Source organism: Melopsittacus undulatus, chromosome 4 (genome assembly GCF_012275295.1).
Source record: "Melopsittacus undulatus isolate bMelUnd1 chromosome 4, bMelUnd1.mat.Z, whole genome shotgun sequence".
Classification (NCBI taxonomy): Eukaryota; Metazoa; Chordata; class Aves; order Psittaciformes; family Psittaculidae; genus Melopsittacus; species Melopsittacus undulatus.
The window spans coordinates 78,508,066-78,529,750 of NC_047530.1; the positions used below are offsets into that span (position 1 = coordinate 78,508,066).

Consider the following 21,685-nt stretch of genomic DNA (forward strand, 5'->3'; position numbering starts at 1 on the left):
GGTGTCCCTGCCCATGGGAGGGACACTAGAACTGGATGATCTTTAAGTTTCCTTCCAACCCAAATCCATTCTATAATTCTATGCATTAAAAGAGGAATATACTTACCCCCTCATCTCATAAAGCAAGAACAGTGACTAGGTATCACAGTGATTGGCATTCAATATGTAGGTCAATGACTTAGCCATAATATGGTCAGCTGGTAAATGTTAAAAGGTCACCTGATGCTAACTGTGAACAAGACAAACCGAGCTACTTAAAAAAAACCTGTTATGAACAATTTCTCAGGGCTTAGGAATTCTGCATGCTTCTGTAATTTGCTCTTCTCTATTATGGTTGAATAACATTCTGCTAATTATTAATTGGATAATGATTTGTTTCTATCACTAATTCAATAATGTGTTCAGAGGTATATTTTGAAAGCTCCCAGCTCTAAAGATCATAAATATCAGGCTTATCCTCATTAAACTGCTCTGGATGGAAGGCAGCTCCAAAGTGACAGTAGTGGAGTCCATAGATATTTCTGCCCACTTTTGCACAGTTTACACCCAAAGTCACCAAAATACCTGTGTCTTCTGGAGGCCAAGGCAATGCTGCTTTCCCACTCGCCTTGCAGGGAAAGGAAGGTTTTTAACAGGGGTAGCAATTAGGAGATTAAACATACTGGATATTAAACAGGGGTCTGTCTGGAGATTAATAGTCCGCCCTTAGGAGGGCTCCTTGTGAAGCATCCAGAAGGAAAACATCTCACTCCTCCTTTACATCCCACTTCCAAATCTAAAGGTCTTCAGAACACTCTGAGGACAGGCATATGACAGGGCTCTGCTGTACAGTACTGACCACCTCTCTGGCCCCTGACATGGATACTGGTCCAGGGCTGAGCTGCGATCATTTCTGCTCAGATAAAAAGCTGAACACAAGAAAGCCAACAATAATTCCCTTGAGCTACCACTCCCTACTACCTCCCTAAGAGAAGCCAGACCATTAAAAATGCCACATAAATATCACTGAGAGAAAATAGGCTTCAAGGTTATTCAGAAAAGCCCCATGCACAACCTCCTCTTTTTAATAGTGATAAAAACCCTGAGTTTTTTGAAAGAGCAAGTCACAGCACAGGTAAAACTGCCTTTCAAAACCCAACAGCTCCCTTTTTGCTGAAAAAAAGGTAATGTTGTGGGGGAAAGGTAGAGCATTCCTCCTTCATGGGCCACAGAGGCATAATCAATTGGTACAAAAGCACATTGTTGAAACACAAACCATGGAAAGCTGCTTTATGAAGACGTGCAGCCAGCTGGAACAGCCATCAACAGCTGTGAGAGGAATTCACTCTAGGACTGAATCACTTCATTCCAGTGGGTTTTTTCCCTTTTATTACATGCAGCTCAGGCTGCTGAGCCTCATTCTGAAGACCCTCTACAGAGCAGCTCCACTTCTTTCTCTGCTCCCTTATGTATTTGGGAGCATTAATAGTTTTGACTGTATTACTTAATCTCCTCCTGAGACATAATTTCTCCCTCTCTCATCATACAGCAGTCTTCCAACCTACCACATCACATTGTGTGGTATCCTAAGCTTTTTGACTGTAAGTCAGACAATGTAAGTGGTTTGGGAGCAGGATAGGTACAGAATTTGCCCTTAAGAGAAGGGCTTTTTTTGTGTAAATTGATTTAGTGTAAAGATAGCAATGAACTGCGATTCACAGAATCATAGAATAGTTAGGGTTGGAAAAGACGCTAAGTTCACTTGGTTCCAACCCCACTGCCATGATCAGGGATGCCTCACTCCAGACCCTGTCACCCAAAACTCTGTCCAACCTGGCCTGGACTTGAACACAGCCAGGAATGGAAAATTTACAACTTGGGCAACCCATTCCAGTGCCTCACCACCCTTACAGTAAACAACTTCTTCCTTGTATCTAACCTGAACTTCCCCTGTTTAAGTTTAAACCCATTACCCCTTGTCCTGCCACTACAGTCCCTGATAAAGAGTCCCTCTCTGCTGTCCTTGTAGGCCCCCTTCAGATACTGGAAGGCTGCTATGAGGTCTCCACGCACCCTTCTCTTCTCTAGAGTGAACAGCCCCAGTTCTCTCAGCCTGTCTTCATATAGGAGATGCTCCAGCCTCCTTACCATCCCTGTGGTCCTCCTCTGGACTTGCTGCAACAGTTCCATGTCCTTCTTCCACTGAAGGCATCAGAACTGCACACAATTACTGCAAGTGAGGTTTCACGAGAGCAGAGGGGCAGGATCACCTCCTTTGACCTGCTGGTCACGCTCCTTTTGATGCATCCCAGAATACGGTTGGCTTTCTGGGCTGAGAGTGCACACTGAAGCTGGCTCATGTTCATTTTCCCATTGACCAACACCCCTGACTCCTTCTCTGCAGGGCTGCTCTGAATCTCTTCTCTACCCAACCTGTAGATGTACCTGGATTGTCCCTACCTATGTGTAGGACCTTGCACTTATCATGGTTAAACTTCATGAGGCTGGCACTGGCCCACCTCTCAAGCACGTCAAGATCCCTCTGCATCCCATCTCCTCCCTCCAGCAGATCAACTGAATCACACAGCTTGGTGTCACCAGCAAACAAAGATGTTGAACAGGGTTGGTCCCAACACCAATCCCTGAGGTACATCACTTGTTACCAGTCTCTGCTTGGGCAACTCTCAAGTGCAGCCATCCAGCCAACTCTGTATCCACTGAGTGGTCCATCCATCAAATTTATGTCTCCCCAGTTTAGAGACAAGGATGTTGTCTGGGACAGACCATGGAAGCTGAGAGAAAATATCCAGATGGAATGACATTTCCTGCTTTCTCTACTTCTAATTCTGCCCCCTTTCTGCTTGATATAGGCTACTTGATTATATCTTGTATATACTTCACTTTATTATATGTGAAATATAAGTGGACAGAACCACAGCCCAGACCCCCAGCAAGCAGTGACATTGAAATATACACTATGAATCAACTTAAGCTTGAGACTGGCACAAAATTGCAAGGAGAAGACCACTGGCTGCTGAAGTCATGTTCTTGGCATGAGCGACAGCAGGAGACACCATAAGGGTATTGTAATTAAGTATTATCTCAAGAAAATTCCTGATTCCTTCATTGAAAAAAAACATGCAAACCTGCAAATTTAATGAAAAGGTATAAAAATGTCTGAGCAAGTAGGTGATATCTTCAAACAAATATAGCTTCTAAGCCTGTACTTTTATCGGATTTTCAGATAGAGAAAAGAAATGCCTCTGGTATTTGGATAGTGTAGCCAACTGTATCTCTCCTCTACTTCATTTTCAGTGTAGAAATGCCAGCACATCCTTATACTGAGGAAAACCTCAGAATTAAGAGCAATAAAAAGATATTAGAACAATGTTCAACACTTACGGCAACTTTGTGAAAGCTATTTCACCACAGGCTGGCTCTAAAATGAACCACTGAGTGATAACCAAGCTCAGCATCATGATTATTTACATGTGTTGTACACTTCTTTAGATCTCCTTACCTGAACTGCTACAGCGAGATGGTTCCACGAGTCTGCCAGTCTTATCATAACAGGCAATAGCTCGCAGCCGTACACCCTTGCCACACTCCTTCGTGTCTTTGTAGGATTGTGTTCGAAACTGTGGCTCAGAAGTACCTCCTCCAATAATGCAGTCAGACCAATTTCCATGGGGCTGGGAGGTAAACACCTCGCAGGGGCACAGCTCTGTTTCAACTTGAGGATAAACTTCCGTATTCTGGCATTTGTCTCGCTTTCTGCTTCGCCCTGTTTCAACCACAGAAATTTGTTCATTACTTAACATCTGCTACTTTTGATAACCCCACATTGTATTACTTATACTTGCATGAATTCAACACATTAGAACCAAGACAATCTGAATGTTAACCTCCAGGAACATTTCTGAAGTATCTACTAGCTTCTGCCGGTGCTACGGTGTGTGAAGACAATGTATTTATGTTGAGGGGCAGCCAGAGAACTTGGAAATACTGTTTTGATGGGTAGCGCAAGGAGAAAAATGTAAAGTCTCACTCTAGGAATGGTCTGCCCAGATAACACTTTTTAATTTTATATAGCGACATTTTTCTTTATTTATCTGATGAAAATAAATATATTGTTTTGTTCCTATTTGCTCACAGTCAATGGTTACCAGGACAGTTTCTAGAGAACTCTACATTAGCCACAACTTCTTTGAGGCTACATTACGAATTAGTTGAAGATGCATTCTGCACACAAACTGTGCTTTGAAGAAAGCACAAAAGATAATCCTCAGTAAATTATTAGGGCTGGATAGCATTTCAATGGTTATATTTGGGTTTAAATTTTCTTTTGTTCTGTTCCTTCAGCAGGTTTTAAAAGAAGGCTCTTTCAGAAGCTTCAAGAAGCAGCAGCATTCAAATAAACCTGTGGTACAGCTCTCTGCAACTGTACTCTCCATGCCTGTTCCTGCAAGACTTCTAGATGTGTGAAGAGGTCCCCAGTACAAGAAGAGATAATGTAAAGAAAAGAATTCATGCTCCCTGCATCCCTATATCCACTCAAGGAAACAAATGTCTGTATACAGCCTCTAATGATAAAATCAGTGCTTTTCATGGCATGGGTTAGCCAACATGATATGAAGCAATCTTTATGCTGGCTGAACTCAGAAACATCTTTGCACTTGTCATCCGCATAGAAGGGGAAAATTTGTCTTCAGTAACAAACCACATCTTTATACTGTACTCAATACATTCACTATGGATTATTCACTTGGATGCTCTAAAAATACTTCTGAAAAAAAGTTTTTAATGCTTTCATTCCTAAATAAAAGTTTTCTCTTTGTTATTCCACACAAAAAAAAGATACTAAGAACAAAAGGCAAGTTATATAACTCCATAACCCTCTTTCTAGACTGGAACCAAGAGTCTTCTCACAATATCATAGAAGCACAAGCTGGCTGACATCAATAACTGTTTGCACACAAACATATACTTCCAAAGATAAGGGCAAGGACTGCAGACCTCTTCCACTACCTAAAGGGGCCTACAGGAAAGCTAGAGAGGGACTTTTACAAGAGCAGGTAGGGATAGGAAGTAGAAGGTGTCCCTGCCCATGTCAGGGGAGATGGAAATAGATGATCTTTAAGGTCTCTTGCAATCCAAACCATTCTAGAATTCTACGATATGATTCTATGAATATGACTGTCCTTCAAGACCCAGTTCTTTAAAAATTGTATTTTCAGAGTTCAGGGGAATGTAAAGTTCTAGCACAAAGGGATAATAAACACAAATAAATAAAATAGTGCTGGCATCTTGATATTTCTGTGTGTGTGTGTATATATATATATATACATATACATATTTATATATAATCTTATGTATTATACTTATGATAACATTTGATTAAGGTATAATAAGACATACAACTCCACATATTTCAAGGAAAGTATTTTTAAAGGCTTTTAATAGATTGGGAGGTCTGCAGTGACATTTCCAGCATATTAAGTTTGATGAGCTGACAGAAGCCACAATCTCAGTGTATACCTACAGCTGTGTGTTCTGCATTGTATTGGTAAACACGGGAATTTGGGACTTGGCTATGTTTGCCTTTATGGCATGAAGCACATCAGACACAGGTAGGGATGCTAATAATCTCACACCTATATGACACTTTTTTTCCAACTTTCTTTGCCACATGTTTTGTAGAAATCTACCCTCTAATGAAACTGGCATGAAAGCCCTAATTTGAGGGCAAAAGTGACATTCATCCCATATTCTTCACAAAGAAGTAGTTTTAGAATAAGTGATGCTGATATTTTTATCACCTTCACAGACAGCTTTAAAAATTACTTTTAAAAATACTATCTCCAGAATTTTTGAGGATATAATTACTTCAATTAAATAGTATTTTCTTTTTAAAATTAAATTTCTAAACAGTAACAAATATTATATGCATTAAATATTATCAGGTAGTATATACTGTACATAAAAATCCATGAAACACTAAAAATCTACCTTACTACAGAAAATGCACTGTATGCATAATAAAGTTAATTAATTGACTGTATTAATTAACTGAAGACTTCCTTAAAAACTGTTTTCACTATAATGGCTTTGAATTTTGATATGTTCTGTAACAAGTCTTTCACTTCTTAAGTAATGACTAATTTCATAAGTCTGTGATTACTTACAAAGTAAAATGAATAATACTATTAAAAACTGAGTGGGAGGCAAGCAAATACTTAGCAAACAATTAGCAGATTCCTATGAAATGACACTGTTAATGAACTCTGCAATGCCGCTGCATGATATGTGGCTCAGTTTAAACCAAGACAAGCTCTCAGAATCAAGCAAAAACATTCATGTGAGAACACACAAAGTACTGAACAAGGAGGTACAATTCTTGTACTCTTACAGAAAGATAAAATACAAATGGATAAAGCACTCTTTTGACATTGTGAAATACTTCCCAAAATAGCACTTTCATTAAATCTCTGGACTGAGTTCCTATGGATGAGATTTTTTAAGACTTCTGGCTAGCTCCACTTTTCATGAAGTTTTACGCAACCACAGGTCAGTACTAATCTCATTGACTTTCCCTTTTGAAATATGGTCAAACCAAAACCAGTATCTGATTTGGTCTTCCCTTGCTGTAATATATGGTGTTGTGTTGTCCCCACCCCAGCAGAGCCTGGGACTCCTGCTGCATGTTGACCACTTGCTTTTCAGAACTCCTTTGCTGGGTGAGGGCTGAGGCCATGAGGTGCTACCAAGCAGAAGGAAGGGAACCCAATAAGGTTACATGGGAGAAACTGGTGGTGTTTGGTCACAAATGCTTTGCTGATGAGGTGAAAAGCTATCAAAACCTATGAGAAACCATTTCTGGTCTACTTACTTGAATGGGTTTATGTCTGATACAGAACATAGGAAGAAAGGGGATAGGTCAAACCTATTCTGTTTTGTAACTTGCACAGATGTTCATACAGAAAATTCAGATTTAAAACTGCTTGGAAGTAAGTATTCACTTAATTCTTACACATTTTCTACAAGAACAGTCACCTATTACTCTGATATGGATAAAGGATTTCTACTACTCTAAACATACAGAGAACATTTTAGAATATGCTTTTTAGCAGAAACAATAGAAAAATATATAATAATGATTCTTAAGTAAAAGAGGAGTCTTTATCCTTCAGTGAGCCATACTGACAAATGGCAGCTTGAAGCCATTATATATGCATACTGTAATTGTAAGTTGCTAAAAACTTGGATCATTCCAGCAGTAGCAAACTGAATAACAAGACAGCCATGCAGCCAGGTACAAGTGAGTCTAGAAGAAAGGAGCAGTGGTAGCCACCATAATTCTCTGCCATTCAGTTCCCAGGCATTATCGCAGAAGATATTTTTACAGCATTGTTAGTATTCTACACCATAGTAGAAGTCTTTCAAGTTTCACCTCTATAAATGAAGCAAACTCAAGCCAGCTACACTGTAGCTCTCAAATACCACACAGAAATGTGAAAAGATGCCTGTTTTCAGAATAACAGCAACAGTAAATTCCTTGTAAACCTTCTGAAAACAGTATAATTCATTTTAATTTGATTTAGCTACACATGTGTGGGGAAGACAACTCTGAACAAAACAAGCAGTTCCAAACTATGCATGTTATAGAGTTTTAAAGCTTTTCAGTTTAGTCAGCATCCAGATAACATAATAACAAACCACAACAGCAAGTACAGGAGACTGCTCCATGTAATGGTTTGAACTAGAGTTTTTTATGGATACATATAAAAGAACAAACAAAATTAGTTTAATGATACTGTTTTTCTTTATTCATGGTACTAATTTGCCCCCTTGAACTACTGGATACTGCTGAGCACAAATCTCCCAGTTTTAAACTTTGTCCAGATTTCAAGAGTCTTAAGCAGAAAATCACACTGTGCTTGTACAGTATGTACTTGTATACATACTTACTGCATGCTTCACAGATTAATAGGTCAGATAAACTTGCATAGTTACATTTGGGTTTTGCCTAAAAATGGTTTTCAATCGCTTAGTTTTTCTGCACTATTTTCATACCAAAATGTATGTGAGTAAAGTAGGCAATGATCAGTATCAGATAAAAAATGAATTAAGGATAATCAGTACTCTGCCTGGGCTCTCCCAAACCCCAACAACAGTCCACCAAAATCTGAGAGGCATTATCCGCAACTATCACCATCAGATTATTATTATAAAAGATTATACCTGTTAGTGACCGCCTCCTACTTCTAGTTGATTCACAGTCAAATGAACATGCTGTAAATTTTGACCAGGGCGTAAATGTGCAGTCATCTTTGCAGGGAACGAGGCACTCCTGTACAAGAGATGGCATAGCTCCAGCCCACCGCAAGCAGTTACCAACACTGGCGGAGTCGTTGTGCTCTGAGAGGCACGTAACAGCTGAGAAGTAAAAGTACAAAAGTCTTTATACTCTTATACATCCCGTGTTATACTCTATGCAGTCAGTACTTGTGTTCTATGTGAGATTCTCTCTCCTGTGCTAATAGGATAACATTGATTTATTTTTAGGTCATTATTCATGCATCGCTCAAATATGTGCTTGCAACTTCACAAAACCATGAAGACACATTCTTATTTGAGCCACGTGTTATCTAAAGGATTACATAAATTCAGTCTTCTCAAGAAGGCAGTCATTTTAAGGGTGGGGGCAATGGTTTCAACAATGATACATTGTACGAACAAACAATAAAAGATACAAGAGTGTGGCTATGTGCCAGAAAACATAGTTGGTCAAGACCAGGATTCCCAAGCTTTGGTGTACACAACACTCATGCTACTAAAAGTGCAATTCCCTAAATATTGTTCTATCCTTTGTGCCCTCCCACTCTCTGGCCATCTGAACCTTTGAATCTCTGGCATAAATGGAGATGTGTAAGAGGAAGGGCACAAGCATTCAGTCTGTGGCCATGATACAAAAGGACTGCAGCTACTGCACTTTACTAGAAGCCTGCTTTTACAGTGCACGACAGCATGCTATGAGGATTAATGACTGAGAACTACTGAACGGATCCTTTAATAGGGGGAAAGGAAAAAAAAAGAAAACACAAACAAACAAATAGAAAATAAAAATAATAAAAGAAACCTGCTCTGCAGGTCTCAGCTGAGGACAGTGTCACTCTACTGAGCTCCATCCAACATGAAATGCCATTGCACACAGGCAGAAGCAGAGCCCCTGTGCATATACTGAGATTTGTCTTCATGCACAGCACCATCAAGGCTGCAGCCCACATTCACATGCAATGCATTTCTCTAGTAACCTGATAAAGCTTACAGGTCTTTAAGAATGGGCCATGGCAATAGGCAACACAAGGCACAGGGCTGGGCTAGGGCTCTGGTCTCTGAATTTGGATGTAGATGACTATGGGGCCAGGCAAGAGTCAAACAAGGTCTGCAAGGGCATAGCTCAGGACTTAAGATGCACCAATTTGCCACCAGTTTTATTTTAGCTCAATGCCCTTTTCCTTCAACACCCCTATCCTTTTTGGGGCTGTAAAGATTAATTTTTCAGGGCAGATAATGGCACTGGATAGCCATGACAGAGGACAGAATTATTAATGTGTAAATCTGAGTCACAGGAAGCCTGTAATAAAACTTGCTGAAGTTTCAGTGAATTAATAAGTAAATATTATAAATAAAAATAGTCTGCACATCACGGAATCTTTCATTTCATTAATAATAATTAATTTTCACAAAATCTCTACGATTATATGCTATTTATATCCTACTTTGTAGGTTAACCAAAGGAAAGATCATGACTTCATTAAAGTAATAAAGTCAGGGACAGAGGTAGGTACTGAATTTGGCCCCAAGAGTTCAGTCATCTCATGCACTTTGATTTCAGGCAAGTCCACACATCATATCATAAGGCAACAGAAGATGAAATTATTTAATCCAGATTTTATTATTTAACAAACAGTGATATTATTTTATGGAGAATCCTAAATAATTCAGGTTTTTGAGACAGCATATATTTTTCCTTGTTGCCAGCACTTAATGCAACTTGGAGTACATGAAGAAAACTAAAATGAGAACTCTGTTTTCTTACAGTTGAAGGATTTACTGGGTGTAACTTAGCAATGAGTACACCTGATTTTTGTTTTTTAACTACAGAACTGTATGGGAGCAAGGGATGGGTTGGCAACCATCTGGAAATTAAAAAAAAAAAAAGGAATTAGATTTCTAAGAAACAAATCAGCATTTTGAAGAGCATGCAAAAGGTAAGCAATAGTTAAAAGTCTCTTTAGGCTCAAATGACAATAAATCAGCATATTAATAACTACCTCTACATTGCTGATCCTCGCCTTTGACTTTCCATGCTTGTGACCCTTCCTAGCTCTCAACTCTGGCAGTCAGAAACTTGGACACATTCCCCTTCTCAGTTACGAGAGTGTAAGGACAGAGGTCACCATTTTGTATGGGAAAGCAGGGTAATTGCCCTCTTCAGGAAGAGAAGGTTAAACAAGTAATAGAATCTGATGCCCAAGGTCTGTGTAGCCTCATTACCTTCAGCAAGGACACCAAAGATCTGGCAACACTAATATGTCCATGTGAAGTATGGCCAAGTATATGCAAACCATCCTCTCAGCATCACGACTGCCACTAGTGTGTGCAGGGAAACAAGCAGTATCCTACACCACCAGCCCCATGAGGCAATTTTTGTAACTGCATAATAAACCATCACGTTCCAATGTTTACTACTGTCTGACAGAAGACCACAATTCATTCCTGACATTTATTAATGGCAACACAAGTGATGGAACTTCTAAATATCAATGTTAAACTAGACACTCCATGCTGCAATGAGTCATTACCTAACAGCCTCATCTTCTGCACAAATGTGCTTAATTTTAAGCATACAAATAAGTCACTGAGATTGTTGAGCCTATTTTGATGCTAAAAGTGATGGATATATAAGGACATATAAGATCAAGGCAAATATTTGGCAGAGATCATGGAGCTTAAAGAAACTGATGTAGAGGAAAGTTAAAATTACAAATAATATAATGTATTATACACATACAAGCACGGAGACATGATGGAGTTGAAAAGAAGAAAATACAATGGATAATCTAGTAAGAGACCTAAGACTTAAAGAAGGAGAGAAGGATGATCTCCTGTGAGGTGACTAGGGACAGGAAGGTGGTTGAAAATAAAGAATTGCTTCTTTTTGTAAGTGCTGATCCTGGTAACTCAACCCCGTCATTCCGGAGAGAGCAACAAAACCACTGTGCCAGCAAGGAGAGAAGGCACTCTCTACTTGAGCAAAGAATCCAAGAAGCATTTTTTGATGCCTACGACACTACCTAGAAAGCAAACATTTTGCTTTTCTGCACTTCTGCACTTATCACTGCCAGCAGTGTTATTACTAACCTGGTAGGCTCAGATGAGCACCTTCTTGGAGACCCAACCAAGCAGCTGCATCACTGCTGTTAGAGCAGGCACTTCTTGTTTCACACGCATAAATAAAATGCCAAAAATGAACATCCGGTACCCTTACATACCAAAAACTCAGGCTGCCTTGGATTTGCATAAGCAGTACAGTGCATTTCAGTCATACTAGGAGGCAATTAATTTCTACTCAAGAGACTGCTAACATCTTCAAAGACAATGTCAATGCATGACTTCTTCAGTTTGAGCTGAATTACCTTTAAAAGCTTGAGCTTAATGGGCCTGATATTTACAGCATGTCAGTCATAAAAAATGGCAGGATTTCTGGTACATGCTTACAATGATGCTTCAGGTGAGCAGCATAAACTGCTAAAATAAATAATAACACAAATGCCCCATTAGAGCATTTTAATGGATTGAAAAGGGCCAGGCAGGAATCAGCAGAGCTTCAGGTACTCATCACCTCATTTCTGCCTGCTGTGAACTTATTTCTGAGTTAAGTTAGCTTTAACACTTACAAGAAAAATATTTTCAAACACAGGCACTTCTGGAAAAAGAATGAGACAAATCTGTTTTCAGTGGACCTTCAGGAAAGTTAGTGAAATTATTCATCCTCCGCGGTTTCAAACTACTGATTGGGTTGGCTCATGTGTGGTTTATGTTGCACAAAAAAATATTCCCTGTAATCCTCAGTTTTGTTACAGCGGGTTTTAATAAACTCATACCACAAAGCCATTCCTGCTATGTCAACATCTCTTTTTTTTTTTAAAAGCCGGTACCACCGGAGAGCAAATGCACTCCATTTGCAGCCCTATGCACTGAGAAAAAAAAAATCACATAGTAACAATAAATATTTCCTAGGCATAATATGTGACTTCGACCATCTCTGCAGCATTTAGAATGGCCACAAACATACGAACAGAAACAGCTAATAACAGGACACTACCAGATAAAGGGATTCAAATTATAATATTGATTCCCATAAAGAGGGGAAATGCAGGATTTCCTTTTGAACTCCTGCTATTCTTTCTTATTACCACCAGTCAATGCCACCAAACCGGAAATAATCACTTTGGGCCAAGCTGTGGGATGACAATATAATGCAGTTCTGTTGAATTGCACAAAACAGTGGCTGGCACTCAAAAAAAAGTACATCTTCTCTCATAAGAACAGAAATAATATCATGAATTAAACTGAAAAGTAATTAGGTTTTTTCTTCCCAGGAAAGAGCTGGAATTGTTTAACACAGTGTGGATACACTTGTTAGGGTATCAAGAAAAGTTAACAATTAATACGAGCAATGAAAATAGCTGCAAATGTGACCTCTTTGCTTCAAGACATAAGTCAAGTGTTAAATGTACAGCTTGGGGAGGAAATTTCCCTTTCTGCAGTTATGGAGTCCTGTTGGGACACTGAACAAGGACTGCTAACAGGATATTCAGTCTAACAGGATGACAGACTCTGCCTTCTGGTTTTATTTTTACACCCACAAGAGTATGTTTGTATGCCACCATGTTAGCATATGACACACAGAAGCATATGGAAGCTATATTATTTAACTACATTTATCTTAAATTAAAAGCAAACACTAGACACTTCTATAAACTTTTATATGGTGAGATCAAATGCTTGCATGCTGCCAAATTGCAGAGACACTGAATGCATCCTTAGATGATGCTACATCACTGCCAAATAAGTATGTCAGCATCAAACTGGGGCAACTCAAGTGCTCTCAGGAGACACACGGCTGACTTAAGAGTACTACAGATGGTCCTAACAAAAGGAGCGTATTGAGAAATAAATATTATAGGCATAGCATTGCATCCAATAAGGAAAGATAACATAAATATAGTTCCTCTTAAGTAAAAATCCAACTACAGACAGTCTTGGTAATTATATCCATTTACCAAAGTTATAATCAATTCTCCTTTAAAAATTCATTTCAACAGTTTGCAAAGGGTAAAAAGCTGAAGAGTAAAAATATCAACTACAAACCAGTAAAATTATATTGCCCATGGCACTTCAATTTGGGAAACCTAAATTAGTGGTTTCAAAACTCTGGAATTAAATGTCATTATAGAACATCTGAAAACAATGACTGATAATTCCAGGAAGGTACACTCAGGCCAAACACTAAAACTAAAGCTATGCAGCAGTGTAAATCAAATAATTGGACTTAGTACAGGAATAACAGGATGACCTATGAGGTTAGACAAAAGGTCTAATGCCCAAGAGGTGTAGACACAATGATATAATAACCTTTTCTGGCTTCAAGCTCTAAAAATGTGTGAAAAATCAAAGCCAGCATGAAAGGCAAAGGAATTGTTTGAATGTAGCTATTTACCTTCTCATTGTTCAGAAAAATTCTCATTTTGTGTTGCTTAATTATTTTCATTACCCTTCAATGTAACAAGATAACGTATCACTACTTATATATATGACTAATGATAAGTGAAAAAGGAGCTCAGATATAATATGTTAGGAAAAAAAGAAGAAAGTAACTTTAAGGATCCAGACTTGCTGACTATAAGTACAGTTCCAGCTCATGATGACCTCATTTATTTTCTGTATCGATGCTTCTTTATACATGGAATCATAGAATCGTTTGGGTTGGAATGGACCTTAAAGATCATCTGGTTTCAAGCCCCCTGCCATGGGCACCTTCCACTAGAGCACGTGCAACATTTATGTTACTCTTGGTACGTTAATGTAACCCCTAGTTATAGGCGACCAGAAGCAGACATAATGTAAATGCAAGATAAGGCTCTGCTGACCCTCAGGTTTAAGTCTAGGGTCCAGCTTCTATAAGGACATAAATACACATTTCATTTTAGCACTGTGACAGCACCTTTGGATGTAGCAGCACTCCCTGCAATTAATTGTTTCCAAAGTCTGGACTAACAGAAGCAAAACATAAAATATAAAATTAAAAGACAACCATTAAAATTAAATCTGAGGAAAAGAACAAATGATGCCAGGAAGGACATTGCAGTCACAAATCTAGGAAAAATAACAGAGTAAGAGCTGGAATTACTAGTTATGCAGCAGGGACACTGGCTCTAAGATCAGTTTCCCATTTTATAATTATTAATTATATTGACAGTAGTGCTAAAGGGCTAACAATGCCATTGAGCAAACACAGTACTGAATAAACACAGCCCCCACCAATGTGCTCTATAAACAAACAATAGGAACCTGAGATGATGTTGGGAAGCAATAAAGATGGTAAACTGAAAAGATAAAGTGACTTAAATGATTTGCAAGAAAAGAGGTCAGGAAGAGTTGGGTAGAAAAGTTTGGTACAGAGCAGTAGCATGGAGAAAAGACTAATGAAGGAAAGGGGAGAAGTTTGGGATAAAAATAGAATGGAAATAAATAAAAAAAAAGGATGCAAAACTGTGAAGATCCTTCTGAAGTTAAAGGTCCACGGTTTAGCTGCTCTTTGGGTTGGCTCCTCTGCAGCCTTCCCACAATAAGGTATGCACATGGGGAAAAATATAGGTTAATCTAAGTACAGGAGGCTCAGAAAAAGAGGAGTCTTAGCTGCAGTTTTCTAGGGGCCAGCATGGTGGGAGATGACCTCCAGCACAGCCAAAGCCATGCCTCTGCTGGGGTAGCCATTTGCACGTTGTCTGACCCAACCACAGCTCCATGCCATTGGCATACACCGGAAGGGACAAAGCAGTCTGTATAAAAGGTCTTCATACCAAAAGCACACATCCCTCCCACACTGTTCACTCTTCATGGCTCATGACTCTCAGCCAACATGAGCAAGCAACAGAAGAAAGCAGCTGAAAGGGATTACATTCCAGGGCAATAAAATAAATGCAGGCTGAACTCTGTCATATAATGCCTTAAATTGGACCCGCCTCTGTTCCATTTTAAAGTAACCTCTTAGGAGTACAATTTTTGATACTTATGAATGAGTTTATGGTTTATTTGGTTTGGAATATATGACTAGAATCACTGTAAGAACTGAGCTGTACGTGTCAATTTTGCCAAGCTATGTTATTTGATGTTTTAATTTTTCATCTGTGAACCAAGACTGCCCACTGTTTAAGGAGAAGTAGGAGGAAGATACATTGCTGTGAAGGCCATTCCTCCTCCCACCCACACAGTGAATGCAGAACTTAAGACTGATACATCAATGTCTAGCACTATTTTCACTTTAATATAAGTATTTTCTTATTGCAAATGGTTCACAGTCTGCCTGGCTAGAAAGACAAAATAATATGATTTTTTTAATGTTTCAAATTTACTTGGGCCAGAGAATAACTGCAATTTGAACGCTCCTACATTATGCAATCAGTCTAAGGAACCTTTCACAATTTTCCCCTTTTTTTTCCTAACATTATTATAGGTTTTGAATTGCTTTTACTTTCATTTTCTATAAAAAACAAAATCAATGAAAGTGCATTAGATGATTAATGACAGAAATTATGCTTCTGCTCCTTTCAGAGAACATAACAAAATGCAAAAATATTCTTCTTTTTTTCCTCTTTTTGTGGCCCACAATTACTAAAATTGCTTGAGTTCAATTTATTTGTAGCACCTATCATCAAGTTATATTTAAGATGAATTATTTATTGCATAACTTGAAAATAAAACTAAGACATCTTGTTATATACATATTGAGACCACAGTAAATAAAAAGAATCAAATATGCCAAATAATACAAGAGAAAATGTAAACCAAACACATTTACAGTAACTCAAGTAACTCAATTCTAGTAACACAAGTTCAAAAAGCAGTTAGCTGATTAAGAAAGCACTGACTTCCTTTTGAAAGTTTTGCCTCAGTTATATATTCAATAGCCTTTTTATTATTTTTTTTTTTTAGTGATAGCTGGATGAATTTAAAAGCTCATAAAGCCTGTTTTATTCCAGCCAGGTACAGCTGGCAGCACCCCATGGTCATCTTTCATTGAGCAGTAAAGATCTCAACACTATGGTCAACTCACATGGCAAAACCAACCCTACGAAGGTCTCAGAAGACAGCCTTCTAAACTTGCCCAGACAAATGTCCATTTCAGTCTGAATTTTTTTGGCATTGAGTTTGATCAAATTAATCACTTGTATCACCTTTCAGGTAACCAGGCATTCGAAAACATTGCATTATGTTGGTTTAGGAAAATACATTTGAAAATCTTGTGCTGGAAGGCAGGCACTCTGCCTTTTCACTCCATCTATCGCTTTAGTGAAGCACAGATACTAAACCTAGAATGTAACACTAACACACTGGCATATTTACAACTCCCACAACATTATATTTAAAATATTATGGTCCAAGATAACACCAAACGATTTTAATCTACCCTTCCTCCTCAGTTCCCTACTCCCCAGCTCTGGCTCTTCTCATTTAGGCTTTCAAAACTCTTCACTGCCCTTGGCTGATCAAGACCAGCAACTAAGCTACTGTGGATATATACATGCTCTTCAACAGTTTTCAGCTCATCCTGATGAGCCTCCTGCTCTCAAATGACCGTTCTCCTCTTGCCCCTGTTAATTCTGTTGTCAGTACCCAAATCCTGCTCTACTAGGCATGATCCAAAGCTCCAGGCAAGATGGCACAAATTAACCTGCTGTTGCATAGATATCATTACAGAAAGGGGTTGTGTGGCAGCCTGTTGTCCATCAGTGTGGATTCATTCTCAAAATTTGCATTTGCTTGCTACTTGGTCACATAGCTAGCATCTAGCATAGAATGTTTGTCTGAAATTACTGCCCACACAATGTTTTTTATAGCACTGTACCTAGGATATGAAGATTTGGACTGGTATAAAACAAGACCAGCATGTGGTCTCCTCTATTTAATTGTATTTTTAAACAACCATGCTCTACCAGAATTCAGACCACAATGGCATTTTATAGCATACAGATTTGTCATCTTTATCAAAGTTCAAAACTGTAATTCAGAAAGTGGTAACATTGAAATTTGGAAAGCTCCCATAACTTCCTATATTCCATTCATACAAACTGCAGTTACATTTTTCTAAAGTACCAATGGATTCTGTAGATAAAGTGGTCCTGCATAAAACTTTCCACTTCAGTTATCACTTCTCTAACGTAAATGAACAGATAAGAATACTAAATGCTTTGAGGTTTGAAGTCTGGCTACTCATCTCCAGCCTAAGGCTGTTAAAATAACTAAATCTATTTTGACCAAAGCTAATAAAAATGCATACTCATATAACTCATGTCATCTAAATTAAGTATATTACAGCCATCATAAAATAGTCTACCTTGTGAGACAAAATAAAGATACTGTACTTGAGACTGAAGGGTCAGCACAGTCTAAGTACAGTAAAGTACCACTATTTAGATTAAAGGTGAGAGAGGCAGAAAAAGACTGAAAAATTTCCCATGAACAACCTTAAGAAATCAAATGTTTGAGGCCTTTCCAGAGATTTGCCCAATAGAAAACCCAAGTACTCAGATTAGAACCCAGTAAGAGCAAAGTCACACTCTGATGTGTGGGAGTCCAATACATAAAATACATAATGTATAAATTATACATACAGAAAGGCTTTTTATACTTCTTCCTGAACACTCCTAGTGTGAAGGGGGGAAGTGCTTTAAAGAAACCCTACCTCAGAGCATCCTTTCTTTAGCAGGAAGAAAGATAAACAAAATCAAAAAAAGAAAACCAAATTCCCCTCAAAAGACTAACAGTCCAAAGTACTGAAGGATATATTTCTGTATTGTGTGTATAAAAGACCCCGATTCATGTAAGTGTAAGAATTAGTATTACCCCTGGATCATGTTCAGTGAACATTTTTGTGTGAGCAAAGGAGTTCCAAGAGGTTTGCCTCTTAAGAATAATAAAAATAATTACATTAATCTTCCCTTATGTTTGCTGTTCAGACCGTTCTCACTGCTAGAACATTCCTTTTTACTCTTCTTTTGAAGCTAACAGATCTAAAGGGGCTATTTGCTTTCCCCTTCTAGCCTCTTAAACACAAGGTAGAAGATCAGAGAAGATGCAAAAGGTGATATTTTACAGTATGTTATGTTTTTGTTATGATGATCTCTTCCTTTCTTACAAGCAGAAAAAGAATAAAAGCAGCAATATATCTTACGCAGCTTCTGTTACTCTTCCTAGATTTGCAATAAATTCTTCTGGGGAACATAAAGAAGGACTACAGAGCCCTGGAGAGGTGGTTAGGGGCTCTGGAGCTCAGATTGTCTTTTTGTCAATTCTCCAGGATACAGGGGAGGACCTTGAAAAAGCTAGGAGGATTGGACAGGTTAATAAATGGTTAAAAGGATGGTGTCATAGTCAGGGGTTTGGGTGTCTTGAACACAGGACCCAAGTTTGTAGGCCAGACCTACTGGGGGCTGGTGGAGCTGCTCTGATAAAGAAAGGGCAGAGTGGTTTTGCTGGGAGGCTTGCCAGACTGGTCAAAGATGCTTTAAACTAGATGTGTTGGGGGAGGGGGGCATTGTTCCATCCCAACACCCACCCAGTTGCCAGCACCTATAAAAAATGCTCGTAGCAATGTAGTGATATTCTAGTCGCTCCAGCCACTGAGCTGGCTTCATTTGGAGCTTGGATCAGATGCCTCTACACAAATGCCCGTAGCATGGGGAACAAACAAGAGGAATTAGAGATGTGGGCACATCTACGGGGCTATGATATAATCGGCATCACAGAAACATGGTGGGATGGCTCCTATGACTGGAGTGTTGGAATGGAAGTTTACAGGCTCTCTAGAAAGGACAGGCCCAGCAGGCGAGGCAGGGGAGTTGCTATTTATATTAGGGATAGGCTGGAGAGCATGGAACTCTGTCTGGGGACAGGCGAGCAGTCAACAGAGAGTTTATGGATCAGGGTTAAGGGGAAAACAGTGATGGGAGACATTACTGTGGGGATCTGTTACAGACCACCTGATCAAGAGGAACCTATGGATGAAGCACTCTACAGACAGATAGGAAAAGCCTCATGCTCGCAGGCCCTTGTTCTCATGGGGGACTTCAAACACTCTGATATCTGTTGGAGGGATGGTACAGCCTGGCACAAGCAATCCAGGAGGTTCCTCGATTGTGTGGAAGACAACTTCCTTCTGCAAGCAATAGAGGAGCCAACAAGGAGAGGTGCCCTGCTTGACCTCGTGCTCAGCAACAGGGAAGGGCTTGTTGGAAATGTGACTCTCCAGGGCAGCCTTGGATGCAGTGATCACAAAATGGTCGAATTAGAGGTCCTCAGGACAGTGAGAAGAGCGTGCAGCAAGCTCACTGCCCTGGACTTCAACAGAGCAGACTTTGGACTTGTAAGGAACCTGCTCAGTAAGGTTCCATGGGATTTAGCCCTAGAGGGCAGGGGGGCCCAAGACTCTTGGTTAATATTCAAAGATCACCAGCTACAAGCTCAGGAGTGTTGCACCCCAACTAGAAGGAAGTGCAGCAGGAGGGCCAGGAGACCCCCTTGGATGGATAAGGAGCTGCTGAGGACAATTCACAGGAAGAAAGAGGCTTATAAAAGGTGAAAGCAAGGACAGGTGGCCTGGGAAGAATACAGGGATGTTGTCTGGGAAGTTAGGGACCAGGTTAGGAAAGCTAAGGCCCAGTTAGAGCTAAACTTGGCAAGGGATGTTAAAGATAACAGGAAGGGATTCTATAGGTATGTAGCGGCTAAAAAACAGACTAGGAACAACATAGGCGCTCTCTGGAAGCTATCAGGAGAACTGACTACCCTGGACTTGGAGAAGGCTGAGGTTCTTAATGACTTCGGTCATTAAGAATGCTTCGGTCCTCACTGGCAAAGGCTTCGATCACACCACCCAAGTCTTGGAAGGTGGATGCAGGGACTGTGGGAATGAAAACCTTCAGCCCACTGTAGGAGAAGATCTGGTTCGAGACCATCTTAAAAACCTGAACGTACACAAGTCCATGGGACCTGATGAAATCCATCTGAAGGAGCTGGCGAATGAAGATGCTAAGCCACTGGCCATCATATTGGAAAAATCATGGCAGTCGGGTGAAATTCCCGATGACTGCAAAAAGAGAAATATAACCCCCATTTTCAAGAAGGGGAAAATGGATGACCCAGGGAATCACAGAGCAGTCAGTCTCACCTCTGTGCCTGGCAAAATCCTGGAGCAGATTCTCCTGGAAGGCATGCTAGGGCACATGAAAAACAACAAGGTGCTTGGTGACAGCCAGAATGGCTTCACTAAGGGGAAATCCTGCCTGACCAATTTGGTGGCCTTCTATGATGGGGCTATGGAACTGATGGACAGGGGTAGAGCAGCTGACGTCATCTACCTGGACCTGTGCAAAGCGTTCAACACTGTCCCACATGACATCCTTGTCTCTAAATTGGAGAGACATCTATTTGAGAGGTGGACCACTTGGTGGATAAAGAACTGGCTGGATGGCTGCATGCAAAGAGTTGTGGTCAATGGATCAATGTCCAGCTGGAGACCAGCAATGAGTGATGACCCTCAGGGATCTGTGTTGGAACCAGTCTTGTCAACATCTTTGGTGGTGACATGGACTGAGTGCACCCTAAGCAAGTTTTCCAATGACCCCAAGCTGTGTGGTTTGGTTGATATGCTGGAGGGAAGGAATGCCATCCAGAGGGACCTTGACACGCCTGTGAGGTGGGCTGATGCCAACCTCATGAAGTTTAACCATGACAAGTGCAAGGTCCTACACCTGGGTCGGAGCAATCCCAGGCACAGCTACAGGTAGAGAAGAGATTCAGAGCAGCCCTGCAGAGAAGGACTTGGGGGTGTTGGTTGATGAGAAAATGAACATGAGCCAGCTTCAGTGTGCACTTGCAGCCCAGAAAGCCAACTGTATCCTGGGATGCATCAAAAGGAGCGTGACCAGCAGGTCAAAGGAAGTGATGCTGCCCCTCTACTCTGCTCTCGTCAGACCTCACCTGGAGCATTGTGTGCAGTGGTGTCCTCAACATAAAAAGGACATGGAACTGTTGGAACAAGTCCAGAGGAGGGCCACGAGGATGATCAGGGGACTGGAGCACCTCCCATACGAAGACAGGCTGAGAAAGTTGGGGTTGTTCAGCCTGGAGAAGAGAAGGCTGCGTGGAGACCTCATAGCAGCCTTCCAGTATCTGAAGGGGGTTATAGGGGTGCTGGTGAGGGACTCTTCATTAGGGACTGTACTGACAGGACAAGGGGTAACAGGTTAAAACTTGAAGAGGTGAAGTTTAGATTGCATATAAGGAAGAAATTCTTTACTGTGAGGGTGGTGAGGTACTGGAATGGGTTGCCCAGAGAGGTTGTGAATGCTCCATC

At 40.1% G+C, this 21,685-nt stretch overlaps 1 protein-coding gene across 1 annotated transcript in view; it reads right to left on the reverse strand.

The window, feature by feature from the left end:
* THSD7B (thrombospondin type 1 domain containing 7B) overlaps positions 1-21,685 on the reverse strand; it is a 280,685-nt gene that overhangs the window by 100,023 nt on the left and 158,977 nt on the right. The window contains exons 12-13 of the mRNA XM_005153757.4: positions 8,221-8,415; positions 3,500-3,763 (exon numbers count right to left, since the gene is read on the reverse strand). Coding sequence (XP_005153814.2) covers positions 3,500-3,763; positions 8,221-8,415 — 459 coding nt within the window. The remainder of the gene's footprint in view (positions 1-3,499; positions 3,764-8,220; positions 8,416-21,685) is intronic.